The 13,488-nt window shown below is 42.8% G+C and overlaps 1 protein-coding gene across 4 annotated transcripts in view; it reads right to left on the reverse strand.

Moving 5' to 3' along the window:
• ift122 (intraflagellar transport 122 homolog (Chlamydomonas)) overlaps window positions 1-13,488 on the reverse strand; it is an 80,319-nt gene that overhangs the window by 16,368 nt on the left and 50,463 nt on the right. For all 4 annotated transcript variants that reach the window (XM_052605246.1, XM_052605244.1, XM_052605245.1 and 1 more), the window contains exons 17-20: window positions 8,192-8,353; window positions 7,932-8,098; window positions 7,441-7,612; window positions 4,885-4,987 (exon numbers count right to left, since the gene is read on the reverse strand). In XM_052605246.1, the coding sequence (XP_052461206.1) occupies window positions 4,885-4,987; window positions 7,441-7,612; window positions 7,932-8,098; window positions 8,192-8,353 (604 nt within the window). The remainder of the gene's footprint in view (window positions 1-4,884; window positions 4,988-7,440; window positions 7,613-7,931; window positions 8,099-8,191; window positions 8,354-13,488) is intronic.

The following is a 13,488-nucleotide window of genomic DNA, read 5'->3' on the forward strand; positions in this document are numbered from 1 at the left end:
AGCGTGACATGTTGGATGTGTTCCTCCTTGGAAGTGGAGTAGATGAGGATGTCGTCGATGTAGACAATTACGAACTGGTTAAGGTATTCTCTGAAGACTTCATTCATGTAATTTTGGAAGACGGATGGACTGTTGGATAACCCATACGGCATGACCCGGTATTCATAGTGTCCGGAAGGGGTAATGAAAGCAGTCTTCCACTCGTCCCCCTTCCGGATGCGGATTAAGTTGTAGGCGCTCCTCAAGTCCAGTTTTGTGAAGATCTTGGCTCCGCGTAGTTGTTCTAATGCTGCTGGGACCAGGGGAAGAGGATAGCTGAATTTGATGGTTTGAGAGTTGAGGTGGCGATAGTCGATACACGGCCTCAAGCCTCCGTCCTTCTTAGCCACGAAGAAAAAGCTGGAAGCGGCAGGGGAAGTAGATGGTCGGATGAACTCCTGAGCGAGGGCTTCCTGTATGTACTCCTCCATGGCCTTCTGCTCCGGGATGGACAGTGGATAGACTCGACCCTTAGGAAGGGTTGCTCCAGGCAGGAGGTCGATGGCGCAGTCCCATGGCCTATGAGGTGGAAGTGGTGGAACGCCCGATATTCCGGAGGGATGACATGATCAGCCTCAGTGTCGGGGCTTTCCACTGATGTGGACTGGACCGGTAGGGATGACTTCTTCCCGGGAGGAATGACCTTGGGAATTTTAGTTGGGGGAGTGATACAGGTAGGATGACAGGATTGTCCCCATTTCAGGATCTCACCAGTGGGCCAATGGATGTGAGGATTGTGTTGATTTAGCGAGGGGCGTCCCAGGATGATGTCTGCAGTGGATTCCTCCAGCACCATAAACGTAATGTTTTCCTTGTGCAGGAGTCCCACGCGGAGGATGATTGTGGGGGAGAAATAGTGGACACGACCCTTGCCCAGCGGTTTTCCCTGTATTGTCGTTATTTTGAGTTCGACGGGGCTTTGATGACGTTTGGCACTTAGACGAGTTAATGTTTGCCGGTTGATGAAGTTCCCCGCTGAACCGGAGTCGATGAGGGCTTGTACTGAAACGGAAGAATGGAGATGTCTTAGAGTAACCCAGGTTTTAGTCAAAGGAGCAGTTAGAGGTGGAATATGGATGGTACTCACCGCTGGGCGTGGAGGTCGTACTGGACAGGATGGTAAGAGGTGTCCATCTCCCCCACAGTAGAGGCACAGCCCGGTGTTAATCCTCCGCTGACGTTCCGATGTGGATAGGTGGTTAGAATCCACTTGCATGGGCTCAGGTGCTGGAGGAGTGACAGATGGTATAGCGGGCAGAGGAAGTACAGCGGGAGTGAGCTGATGACAGGCAGTGAGTCTCTGGGCAACTCTAATGGATTTTTGGATTAGACATTCAAGTCCCAGTGAGTCTTCATATACCACAATCAACTCTTGTACTCTGTCACACAAACCGTGGCGATATGCCGTAATTAAGGCGGTTTCATTCCAGCCGCTTATGTAAGCGAGTGTACGGAAGCGTACTGCATAATCACTCACGGATTCATCTCTCTGTTGGCGAATTGTAAACAGTTGATCATGGACAGATAAGGCCGAAGTTTGATGACCAAAGACGGATTTTAACTGAGAACAGAAATTTGTGACCGATCCGATAGCTGAGGAGTTAGAGTCCCAGAGAGATTGAGCCCATTGAAGAGCTTTACCTGAGAGTAGGTTGATGATGAATGCGACTCGACTGCGTTCAGTGGTGAATAAATGAGCGTTGGATTCCAGGTAGAGGGAACACTGTAGTAGGAATCCGCTGCAATCCTCCGCCGTGCCGCTGTATGTCGCAGGTTTGGCCATGGGACTCGCAGGGGCAACTGAAGAAGTGACCGGCGGTGTAGCGGTGATAGTCGGAGCAGAAAGTTGAGTTTGTTGTAGTAGTGAGGACCGTACAGCGTGAACCAGTTCGGTGAAGGGATCCGCGGTGCGGTCCTCGCCTGTATCTGGAGAGCTCTGCATTTGGTCTGGTCTTCTGTCAGACACAGACGAGGACACAGAGGATTCAGTGAAACAGTATTTAATGTGTATCAGAGGTTTCAGACACAGGTGAATCTTGACACGTGGAAGACACAGAAACAACACAACTTTCCTTCAGGTGAGTGGTGGTGCAGACGGTGACTCAGACGAAGACGATGGTAGTAGAAGTTCCGATGAGGATGAAGAGGGGAAGGCAGATCAGGTAGGTAGACTAATGTCGTTCAGGTAAGTGAGGAGATCGGTGCAAGACCAGACACTGAGTGATGGTGACTGGTGGCTTTATATGTGGTGCTGGTGATGATGCACAGGTGTTTAGAATTCGGGTGATTGGGGACGAGTGGGTGTGGCGTAAGTGTCCGATCCTGGGAGTGTAGCAGGTGTGGTTGTGACAAGTGTCACTATCGTTATTTTTTTATGTATTTTAATATTTAATTAATATTTTGTATTCAATTTGCACTTTCTGATCAACCAAAATATTATTTAAATATTATTTAATAGCATGGAAATCACTGATTATTGCTAAATAATTGAATGAGATTTAAAATATATTTAGGATAAAAACTATGACAAACAAATAATTTAGATTTTCGTCATCTCTACAAATATAATGTAATAAATATATCCAGTGCATTTTTATTTTGCATTTTATTTTTATAAAGACCATTTCATTATTTGTCTGTGATTTAAAAATTAACACACAAAGATACTTTTTCTTTTTTTGCTACTTTATTCAATGGCATTTTTTTTAACAAAACATTGTCTTCCAGTGTAACTTTAGCAGCATATTTCGGTCCAGCGGTGAAACGTAGTTTTTAAAAGATAAGAAAAAAATTCACCAAGTTTAACCAAACAACTATTATAAGGTATAAAACAGAGACCAAATAGCCTAGATATTTTATCTATGGCTAAAACTCAAAACTAAAATAATAATTATTTTTAAAAAAATGGATATTATATTTACCACGACCGGTGAAACATTCAAATGTCTATTCAAAAACATAAGTCGGTCTACGTGCTCAGATGAGAGACGCGTCCGCAGCCTGTTCACATTTAGAGGAATAAATTCGCTCCGCTGGAACAGATGTTGCAGGAACAGCCAGGTACCACTGGACAAGTAAACCTTCTCTGTCCCTGAAACTAATGGGCAGCAAATCTTTCACCACCATTTCAGCGTCTTCTCGGTTCTGCCTGCGTTGCATTTAGGTCTTACGGCAAGTGATTCAACTCTCGCCTGAGTTGCCGCTCTGTTATCGCCAGATATTTTATGTACAAATTTTAGATGATAGTGCATTGTATTTGTTGTAGATTTGTGTGAAAGCTTGGCGCTGCACAGCTTACCCTGAACTGTTTTTTCTTCATTCTTCTCAAAGGGAAGCCAGCCATCACTACGTGACTTTGAGGCCCTTATTATGTCTTCTTACGTCTTTTGAGGCATCAAGTGGGAAGCTAACCAATCAGAGATCAGGGCTCCGGCCAACGTGCTGCCATAACCAATAAAAAAAAAAAGTATAATAATTTCGATCATCGTTTACGTGATCGATCATCGCTGTCGCGGTCGAGTACTCGAGTACTCGATCACTGTTGCACATCCCTAATTACAAAGGCATTCTATGTCATCAAAAAAAAATCTTAATTTTACGAAGATGTGAAGTGAAAGTGAAAGTGGGATTCAGCCAAGTATGGTGACCCATACTCAGAATTCGTGCTCTGCATTTAACCCATCCGAAATGCACACACACAGAGCAGTGAACACACACACACACACACACCCGGAGCAGTGGGCAGCCATTTACGCTGCGGCGCCCGGGGAGCAGTTGGGGGTTCGATGCCTTGCTCAAGGGCTCCTCAGTCATGGTATTGAAGGTGGAGAGAGAACTGTACATGCACTCCCCCCACCCACAATTCCTGCCGGCCCGAGACTAGAACCCACAACCCTTCGATTGGGAGTCCGACTCTCTAACCATTAGGCCATGACTTCCCACAGCACATACATTTCCCACAGCACATGAACGAAGGTCTTATGGGTGAGAAAGGACATGAGAGTGAGTAATTAATGACAAAATTTTAATTTTGGGTGAACTAACCCTTTAATGCTCTACGTGGCCATTTTTTAGGATTTGAGTTGAAATCTGAATAGTGATTGGAGCGCTACATTCAGCTGTATGTGGGTCATGAAGCCCATGATGCTTCATTTGAGTGGTGTGACACTGACACACACCACAATAACACTACAACTACAATAATGTTGATGCTAATACATTTTTCTTCAAAACAAACCAAGATGGGGCTTTGTAAAGAAAAAAATTACAATCGCAGATGCATATGAACTCTTGTATGATATACAGCACTGATGAAGGTTTGCCCACAACCCCATGGACACCAAAACTTACCTCGCAGTGAAACTCCCTACACACACACAAACAAACACAGACACACACACACACACTCTCTCTCTCTCTCTCTCTCTCTCACACACACACACACACGTTTGTTTTTGTGTAAAGTGTGTTCATCCCATAGGTGTAATGGTTTTTATTCTGTACAAACTGTATATTCTATGGCCCTTCACCAACCCTACACATCACCCTAACACTCACAGGAAACTTTGTGCATTTTTACTTTCTCAAAAAAACTCATTCTGTATGATTTATAAGTGTTTTGAAAAATGGGGACATGGGTTATGTCCTCATAAGTCACCCTCTCCTTGTAATACCTGTGTCATACCCATGTCATTATACAGAATTATGTCCTGATATTACACAAAAACATGTACACACACACACACACACACACACACACTTCTAATCTGCAGAGTGGATTCATGTCTAAGCAGCAAGCAGACACACTCTCTCCAGTCCTGCATGTGAAGGGTGTGTTAGACTGACCTCTCTGGGCCTCCTCGAAGCGGTCGTTTTCAGCCAGCCACTGAGCGTACGGCACATAGACGTCGTCTCTGAACTGAGAGTGTTTCTCCACTAAAGAGAATGCCTGAAACAAGCAGCAGCCACACCGGTCCATCAGTCACGTAATAAATACCCTGTATACTTCACTTTTGACAAGGTTTAGAAAATAGTGTGCGGCAGTATCTCACTCACCACTGGAACAAACTATTAGTGTCTCTGCATTTGCTGAAGATGATTTGCTGATCATTTACAGCCAACAGAGACATTTTTTTTATCTATTATGGCTTATATATGAGGCTTTCTTTACTTTTTGTATAGCTTGTTCTCAAATACTTATTTAGGTCAATTGTAGTCACCATGTGCTTTCAGATCTCTACTATCACTACTAATACTCAGAGAGCACGCAATGTCCGTCGAAGGAAGGTCTATCCGACAAATCTACGGCCTGTTCCTCTGACCTCAACAACTACACTCTCTATTCCAGTTGGTCTCTGGAACTGCCAGTCTGCTGTTAACAAAGCAGACTTAATTTCTTCTATTGCTACTCATTCTGGTCTCAACCTCATGGCACTGACTGAGACTTGGATCAAACCTGAAGATACTGCCACCCCTGCAGCCCTCTCCACTAATTTCATTTGTTCCCACACTTCTCGTATGACTGGGAGGGGTGGAGGTACTGGTCTCCTTATATCCAAAGAATGGAAATCTTCAACCATCACTTACAGGTAACGGTTCATTTGAATCACATGCCATTACTGTAACCCACCCTGTTAAAATACACTTTGTGGTCATTTATCGTCCCCCAGGTCAATTGGGAAACTTCTTGGAGGAGTTGGATGTGCTGCTATCAAACTTTCCTGAAGATGGTACTCCTCTGGAACTGCTTGGTGACTTCAACATCCACCTAGATAAACCCCGGGCTGCTGACTTCAACACTCTGCTCACCTCATTTGATCTCAAGTGAGTGTCTACTACAGCGACTCACTCATCTACACGCGCTGTTGCTCTAAGGACAACTCTTCAGTTGCTCCACTGCACACCTCTGACCACTTCCTCATTACTGCTAACCTAACACTTACTCCTGAAGCAGCACACACTCCAACGCAGGTCACCTTTAGACGGAACCTACACTCACTCTCTCAATCTCGCCTATCCTCTGTGGTTTCATCCTCGCTTCCTGCACTCTCTCAGTTTTCAGCTCTGGACACGAACAGTGCTATGGACACTCTTTGCTCCACATTAACCTCTTGCTTGGACAACTTTTGCCCACTATCGTCTAGACCAACACGCACCACCCCATCTGCCCCCTGGCTGTCCGATGTTGATGATGTTTCTAAGTCACAACACCTTGCTACTGGGGTTCCTCAAGGCTCACTACTTGGACCACTTCTCTTCTCCATCTACATGACATCTTTAGGATCTGTCATTCAGAAGCATGGCTTTTCTTATCACTGCTATGCTGATGACACCTCTACTTCTCTACTTCTCATTCCAACCAGATGACCCGACGGTAGCTGCTCGCATTTCAGCCTGTCTGAGTGACATCTCTAGCTGGATGAATGACCATCACCTTCAGCTTAACCTTACGAAGACTGAACTCCTGGTGATTCCAGCTTACCCATTGCTTCATCACAACTTCTCTATACAGCTGGGTTCCTCAACCATTACTCCTTTGAGGACAGCCAGAAACCTAGGAGTTGTGATGGATCATCAGTTGAGCTTCACAGACCACATTGCTACAACGACCCGGTCCTGCAGGTTTGCCTTATACAACATTAGGAAGATTAGACCCTTCCTGTCAGAGCAAGTCACCCAACTTCTTGTCCAAGCTCTTGTTCTCTCCAGACTGGACTATTGTAATGCTCTCCTGGCTCTTCCTGCATGTACTGTCAAGCCTCTGCAATTGATCCAGAATGCAGCAGCGAGGGTTGTCTTCAATGAGCCAAAAAAAGCTCATGTTAAACCTTTACCAGTAGCTGCTCGCATCAAATTCAAGGTACTGATGCTTGCCTACAAGACGACCACTGGCATGGCACCAACATATGTGCCCTCCAGAAGTTTGTGCTCTGCAAGTGAACGACGCCTTGTGGTGCCATCCCAAAGAAGTTCAAAATCACTCTCACGGACCTTTTCCTGGACTGTGTCCAGCTGGTGGAATGACCTCCCAATCTCAATTTGAGTCTTTCAAAAAACATCTAAAGACTCAGCACTTAACCGACTAATACTAGCACTTACATTTTCTTTTCTTGTCTATCATATTCATTAAAAATAAAAATAAAAAAATAATTAAAACCCTGGCTATGTGTTCTGTATTAGACTAACTGAGACTTGTCATGGCACTTGTATACTGTTGTTGTTCTCTTGTTGACCTGACTGCTTCTATTGTTCTCATTTGTAAGTTGCTTTGGATAAAAGCATCTGCTAAATTATTAAATGTAAATGTAAATGATTACTGTTGATCGACAATATATATCTTTCAGTCATGAAACTCAGGATGACACAAGGTCATGCAAATAGTATAATCTAGTATAATCTCACCTCATCCCAGTGTCTAGCGTCCACATGCAGCTGCACCAGCGCCTTCAGATCACCCATTTTATTATAAATCTCAGCAGCATAACCGTGATGATTGAACTTCTTAAAGAACACGGCACATCTGGACAGTGGCTCCCTCTCTGCTTTATCCAGTTTACGAGCCAAGTCTATCAACCTACCGAGAGACAGAGGATGACCATCATGATTTATCTCAGTCCGTGTGCTTGTGTGTATGTGCATATGTCATAAAGTATATCTTTATCTCATTAACCAGAGTTTCTTTTTTGTTTTTACATTTCTCGTCTTCCTTGTATTACAAAAATAGTTGGAACAGGAGATCAGGACATGACGCAGATCCTCCATATGTGACCGTGACTCAAAGCATATGTAGAAGATGTCTGCTAGCATCAGGCAATGGTAGGTGACAGTTTCAGTTTAACACCAGCTGTGTGTGTGTGTGTCGGTGTGAGTGTGTCTCTGTTTGTGTGGCTCACATGTCCATCCAGCCGTGTTCTCCGATGATCTCGATGGCTTTCATGTGTTCTCCTGCAGTCAGGTACATGTCCGCAGCCGCTCGAGGCTCTTTACTGTTCTTGGCCCAGTCTGCCTGCTTCTTCATCAGCAGCTTAGTGTCCTTGGGGTCTGCTGAGCCCAGGAAATCCTTCACACATTTTTGGAAAGACAGAAAGATATTTTTGTCTGTGTTTGCTTTAAAATGGTCTGTATGCGCACACACACACACACACACACACACCTTAGCGTAATCAAACATGCGGAGGTCTGTGTACATGCTGAGAGCTCGGCTGTCATGGCCAGTTTTCCTGTAGAGTTTGGCAGCCTCGTGGAACTTGCCCTGATAGGCGTAAACATCAGCCAGGAAGAGCTGGTTATTACTCTCACCCCTCTTCTTCCTCTCCTGCACAGAACACATGTACAGTAAGATTACACAAGTAGTGTTTCGCATCCAGACACGTCTGACAGGCACAGACCATTACCACACATACCAGCATACAAAACTCCACACACAAACAAATACTACCAAAATATGTCGGCTTTTACATGTTTTATGGTGACTTAACATAGGCAATATGGTTTTTATACTTCACAAACTGTATTTTATATCCCCTAAACACAACCCTCGCAGAAAACATAATCTATTACAATTTATAAATTAAAAAAAAAAAAAAAAAAATGTCCACACAAGATTAAAAATGTCTGATTTTACTATCAGGTTTTATTATAAAAATAAAAAGTCCATCAAAACATAAATGTATTAGTCCATATATTACAAATAGGAAGAAATCACATGTTGGTGGTTACATCATATGGACTGTGGTGGCTGATCAGTCTGGACGTGTGTGTGTGTGTGTGTGTGGAACAGTGATGCGAGAATTTAGAGGAAGATTTGCACTGAATAACTGAATTGTTTTGTATTTAATTATTTCAGAAGAATATAGCGAGTAAGTTGCATGAACTACTTTAACAGTGTAGTTAATTTATGGTAGTTTTTTGTTCTTTTTTGCAGCTAGGGCTGGACCAGAATATTTGATTATTTGAATATTCAGTCGGTGCAGTCGATTTTTGTGGATGAATACAGCCACTTTAATACTATCGGACCGAACGGATCTAAGAACCGTCAGGTATGGTTACAGTTGTATTTCACGTGAGTCTGAACGCTCTCGGCCCAGAATTCTAGGAATGCTTAGACAACGCTATTACAGTGCGTGTCACCAGTCTGTTGCCTGGCTACATGGAAGCACACAATTTGAGCTATGTTACATTCAATATAAAAAAGAAACATTTGCGCTTATTGATATTATATCTGCCATTGCGATCTTTTTATTTTATTTTTCATGTCAAGAGTTGTGTCTTTTTTCTGTTATTAAACTAAGTAAATATCAGAGAGTCCCCAAAACAGAAATACAGGTGCATCTCAATAAATTAGAATGTTGTGGAAAAGTTATACTCAAGTAATTCAACTCAAATTGTGAAACTTGGGTATTAAATTAATTCAATGCACAGACTGAAGTAGTTGAAGTCTTTGGTTCTTTTAATTGTGATGATATTGGTTCACATTTACCAAAAACCCACCATTTCACTATCTCAAAAAAATCTGAATATAGTGACATGCCAATCAGCTAAATCAACTCAAAACAACTCCAAAGGTTTCCTGAGCCTTCAGAACAGTCTTTCAGTTTGGTTCACTAGGCTACACAATCATGGGGAAGATCTGACAGTTGTCCAGAAGACAATCATTGACACCATTCACAGGGAGGCTATGCCACAAACATTCATTGCCAAAGAAGCTGACTCTTCACAGAGTGCTGTATCCAAGCATGTTAACAGAAAGTTGACTGGAAGGAAAAAGTGTAGAAGATAGAGATGCACAACCAACCGAGAGAACCACAGCCTTATGAGGATTGTCAAGTGAAAATAATTTGAGTGAACTTCACAAGGAATGGACTGAGGCTGGGGTCAAGGCATCAAGAGCACCACACACAGACGTGTCAAGAGATTTACTGAACCACAGACAACATCAGCGGTGTATTACCTGGGCTAAGGAGAAGAACTGGACTGTTGCCCAGTGGTCCAAAGTCCTCTTTTCAGATCGGAGCAAGTTTTGTTTCTCATTTGGAAACCAGGGTCCTAGAGTCTGGAGGAAGGGTGGAGAAGCTCATAGCCCAAGTTGATTGAAGTCCAGTGTTAAGTTTCCACAGTCTGTGATGATTTGGGGTGCAATGTCATCTGCTGGTGTTGGTCCATTGTGTTTTTGGAAGCCAAAGTCACTGCACCTGTTTACCAACACATTTTGGAGCACTTCATACTTCCTTATGCTGACCAGCTTTTTGAAGATGTTGATTTCATTTTCCAGCAGGATTTGGCATTATTGGTCTTTGGTCTATTGGTCTATGAAGTATTCTAATTTGTTGAGATTTTTGTTAAATGTGAGCCAAAATCATCGCAATTAAAAGAACAAAAGACTTAAACTACTTTAGTCTTTATGCACTGAATTTATTTAAGACACAGGTTTTACTATTTGAGTTGAATTACTGAAATAAATGAACTTTTCCACAACATTCAAATTTATTGAGATGCACCTGTATTTGATCATCGACCATATCGTTGTTCATATTACACTTGCATTAACAAGGCAACAACTGATGCGTTTGTATTGCATTGCAAAGAACTCAAATACAAGCACCACAGTGGAAAATGAAACCGTATCCGTGCTGACTGGCCGGAATCGGCACGGAATGGAACAGTTAAGCAAAGAGAACCGTTCGTCCCAATAATGGATAAGTGACTTATGAATTCCCATGAATAAACATCATAATTAAGTTCATCTGAAAGAGAATACAAAAATGCCAAAGACCTCAGCTGTGGACAAATTGCGTGAGTAGTACCAGAACTAACTGTGGAACTACCCACTTTTGGGCGTTTTCGCAAAGCAGGAACTGGGTGAGATTTTAGTACCGGCCTGCCTTTTTCAAGAACCAAATTAGCTCCTACTCCAGAGCAGGGTCTAGTTCAACTGGTACTATCTGTGACATAAATAGACATTGATTGGCCAGACACGTTCGAAAATGCTCTCACCCACCATGATTTAAAATGCTGTTTAGACATACCGTAAACATTGAATCTACTTATTTCGCAAGTATGATGAACAGCGATAAATGTACGGACACTGAAGTGCAGGCACTTGTAGCAAATGTAGAGATTCTGCAAGTAGAGATTCTTCATCGTCCTTTTTGTTCTTCCAATCGCTATACGTATATGTCGACATTCCATGTCCATTATTGGGAAATCTATGAGACAACACAAACACAGCTTCCTCCATCCTCCTGTTGTTAATGTTGTTCTTCTTTGTTAACGTTGTTGAACGTCGCGCACAAATGACATTGCTGTCGACCAGCTTATGTCACATCCTAGTACACAAGGACGTGTACTCTTTAAATGGTACTGGGAAATAGTTTGCGCAAAATCGTCCCAGTACTTTAGTACTGAACATTTAGTTCTGGAATTAAAGCAGTGCGAAAAGCCCCTACTGTCAGTCATCAGATCCTTCTGTCTGCCCTCTCATCACTGGTAATCACAGGGATTCCACGTCGCTGGTTTGAATCATATCTTACTGATAGGTCTTTCAGGGTGGCTTGGGGAGGGGAGGTATCCAAAGCACATCAACTGGTCACTGGGGTTCCTCAGGGATCCGTTCTTGGACCCCTCCTCTTGTCCATATACACTACATCACTGGGTCCCATCAAACAGGCACATAGATTCTCCTACCATTGCTATGCTGATGACACACAGCTCTATCTTTCATTTCAACCAGATGATCCAAAGGTAGCTGCACAGATCTCAGGCCTGGCAGACATCTCGGCATGGATGAAATAATATCACACACAGCTCAACCTGGCAAAGACTGAGCTTCTTGTCTTCCCTGTCACTCCAAAACTAGAGTATGATTTCTCCATCCAGCTAGGCTCTTCTACAATTACCCCATAAACTTCTGTCAGAAATCTTTGTGTAACCTTTGATGACAAGCTCACCTTCAAAGACCACTGTAATAATAAAAACTTCTTATAATAAAGAAGGAGGCGCGAACCGGCAGACAATTACAAAATAAACACAAAACACAAATAAAAAGCAAACACAACTAAAGGCCCAGGCCTGGTCCTCTCTCGTCCTTCACTGTCGTCGCTCCAGTTTTATATCCTTCCATCTCCTCCGTGGGACTCGAGAACGGTGGGTCGAACAGGTGCTGCTCAATTACTCCACTGGCCTCGCTCCTGTTCCCACGGCCCTCGGCCCCGCCACACTCATCACAACCAGATTGCAAAGACTGCTCGATCTTGCAGGTTTACATTGCACAACATCAGAAAGATCAGGCCCTTGTCCTTTCAGAATCAGAATCAGAAAGAGCTTTATTGCCAAGTATGCTTGCACATACAAGGAATTTGTTTTAGTGATATAAGCTTCCAGTACACAGAGACAAAAAAAAAATATATATATATTGTATAAACATTTGTGCTATAAATGATAATGGAATAGGATTGAGTAAGATGCATGGATGTACTAGGATGGAGGGGTAACAAATAGATATAAGGATATTGCATGTTTTTTTTTGTTGCATAACTAGGGAACATTTAACTGTTCATGAGGTAGATTGAGGAAGAAACTATTCTTGTGCCTGACTGTTCTGGTATTTTGGGTTCTGAAGCGCCGGCCAGATGGCAAAAGTTCAAAGATGGGGCAACTTGGATGTGAATATGTGTATTTATGTGTGTGTGTGTGTGTGTGTGTGTGCGTGTGTGTGCATGTGTGTGTGTGCGAGAGAGTGAGTGTGTGTCTGATAAGGGTGGCTTCTTTTCTGGGAAGAAAGGTTTGTGTTTAGAAATGCTTTTGATGTCTGCAGTTCTCAATGGAAATAATGGCCTATTGAATTTCTGAAGCCTCCGGGTGGATAAGATTGTGTGTGTGTGTGTGTGTGTGTGTGTAAGCAGTCATTTAGTGTTGCATATCTGAAAGCCACAGGGAGAGGCAATGATTTCATCATAATAGAGAGGTCACACACACACACACACACACACACACACACTGGTTTCCATGATTTATGGGTTCATTACAAAGGTGTAATTATTTTATACTGTGCAAACTGTAGTGTACTTACTAACTAAACATAGATGTTTGGGAAAAACTGCTTCTAGCAGCAGCACTAAGAGCAGCTAGTGTTTGTTTAATGAAACAATACAATACGATCATTTAAATACATGTCTAACTGAAATTATTGTTTTATTCTTAGGAAAACAAAGTGTAGAAGCCCTATGGAGGTCAGTCACATACATCACTGTACATTGACATTCCAAAGAAAGAAATGACAGTAATTTATGCCTCACAAGGAATAACAGTCAGTTTTATAATGGTTACTTCCCTGAAATGAGTTGAATGCGACCTCTTAATGTACACAGCCTGCTAAATGAGTCACAGCTAACAGATTTATCAACCATTCTCATTATAAATGTGGGTGTTGTGTTTTTAAATGCCCAGTCCATG

Source organism: Carassius gibelio, chromosome A8, assembly GCF_023724105.1.
Source record: "Carassius gibelio isolate Cgi1373 ecotype wild population from Czech Republic chromosome A8, carGib1.2-hapl.c, whole genome shotgun sequence".
In the NCBI taxonomy this organism is placed as follows: Eukaryota; Metazoa; Chordata; class Actinopteri; order Cypriniformes; family Cyprinidae; genus Carassius; species Carassius gibelio.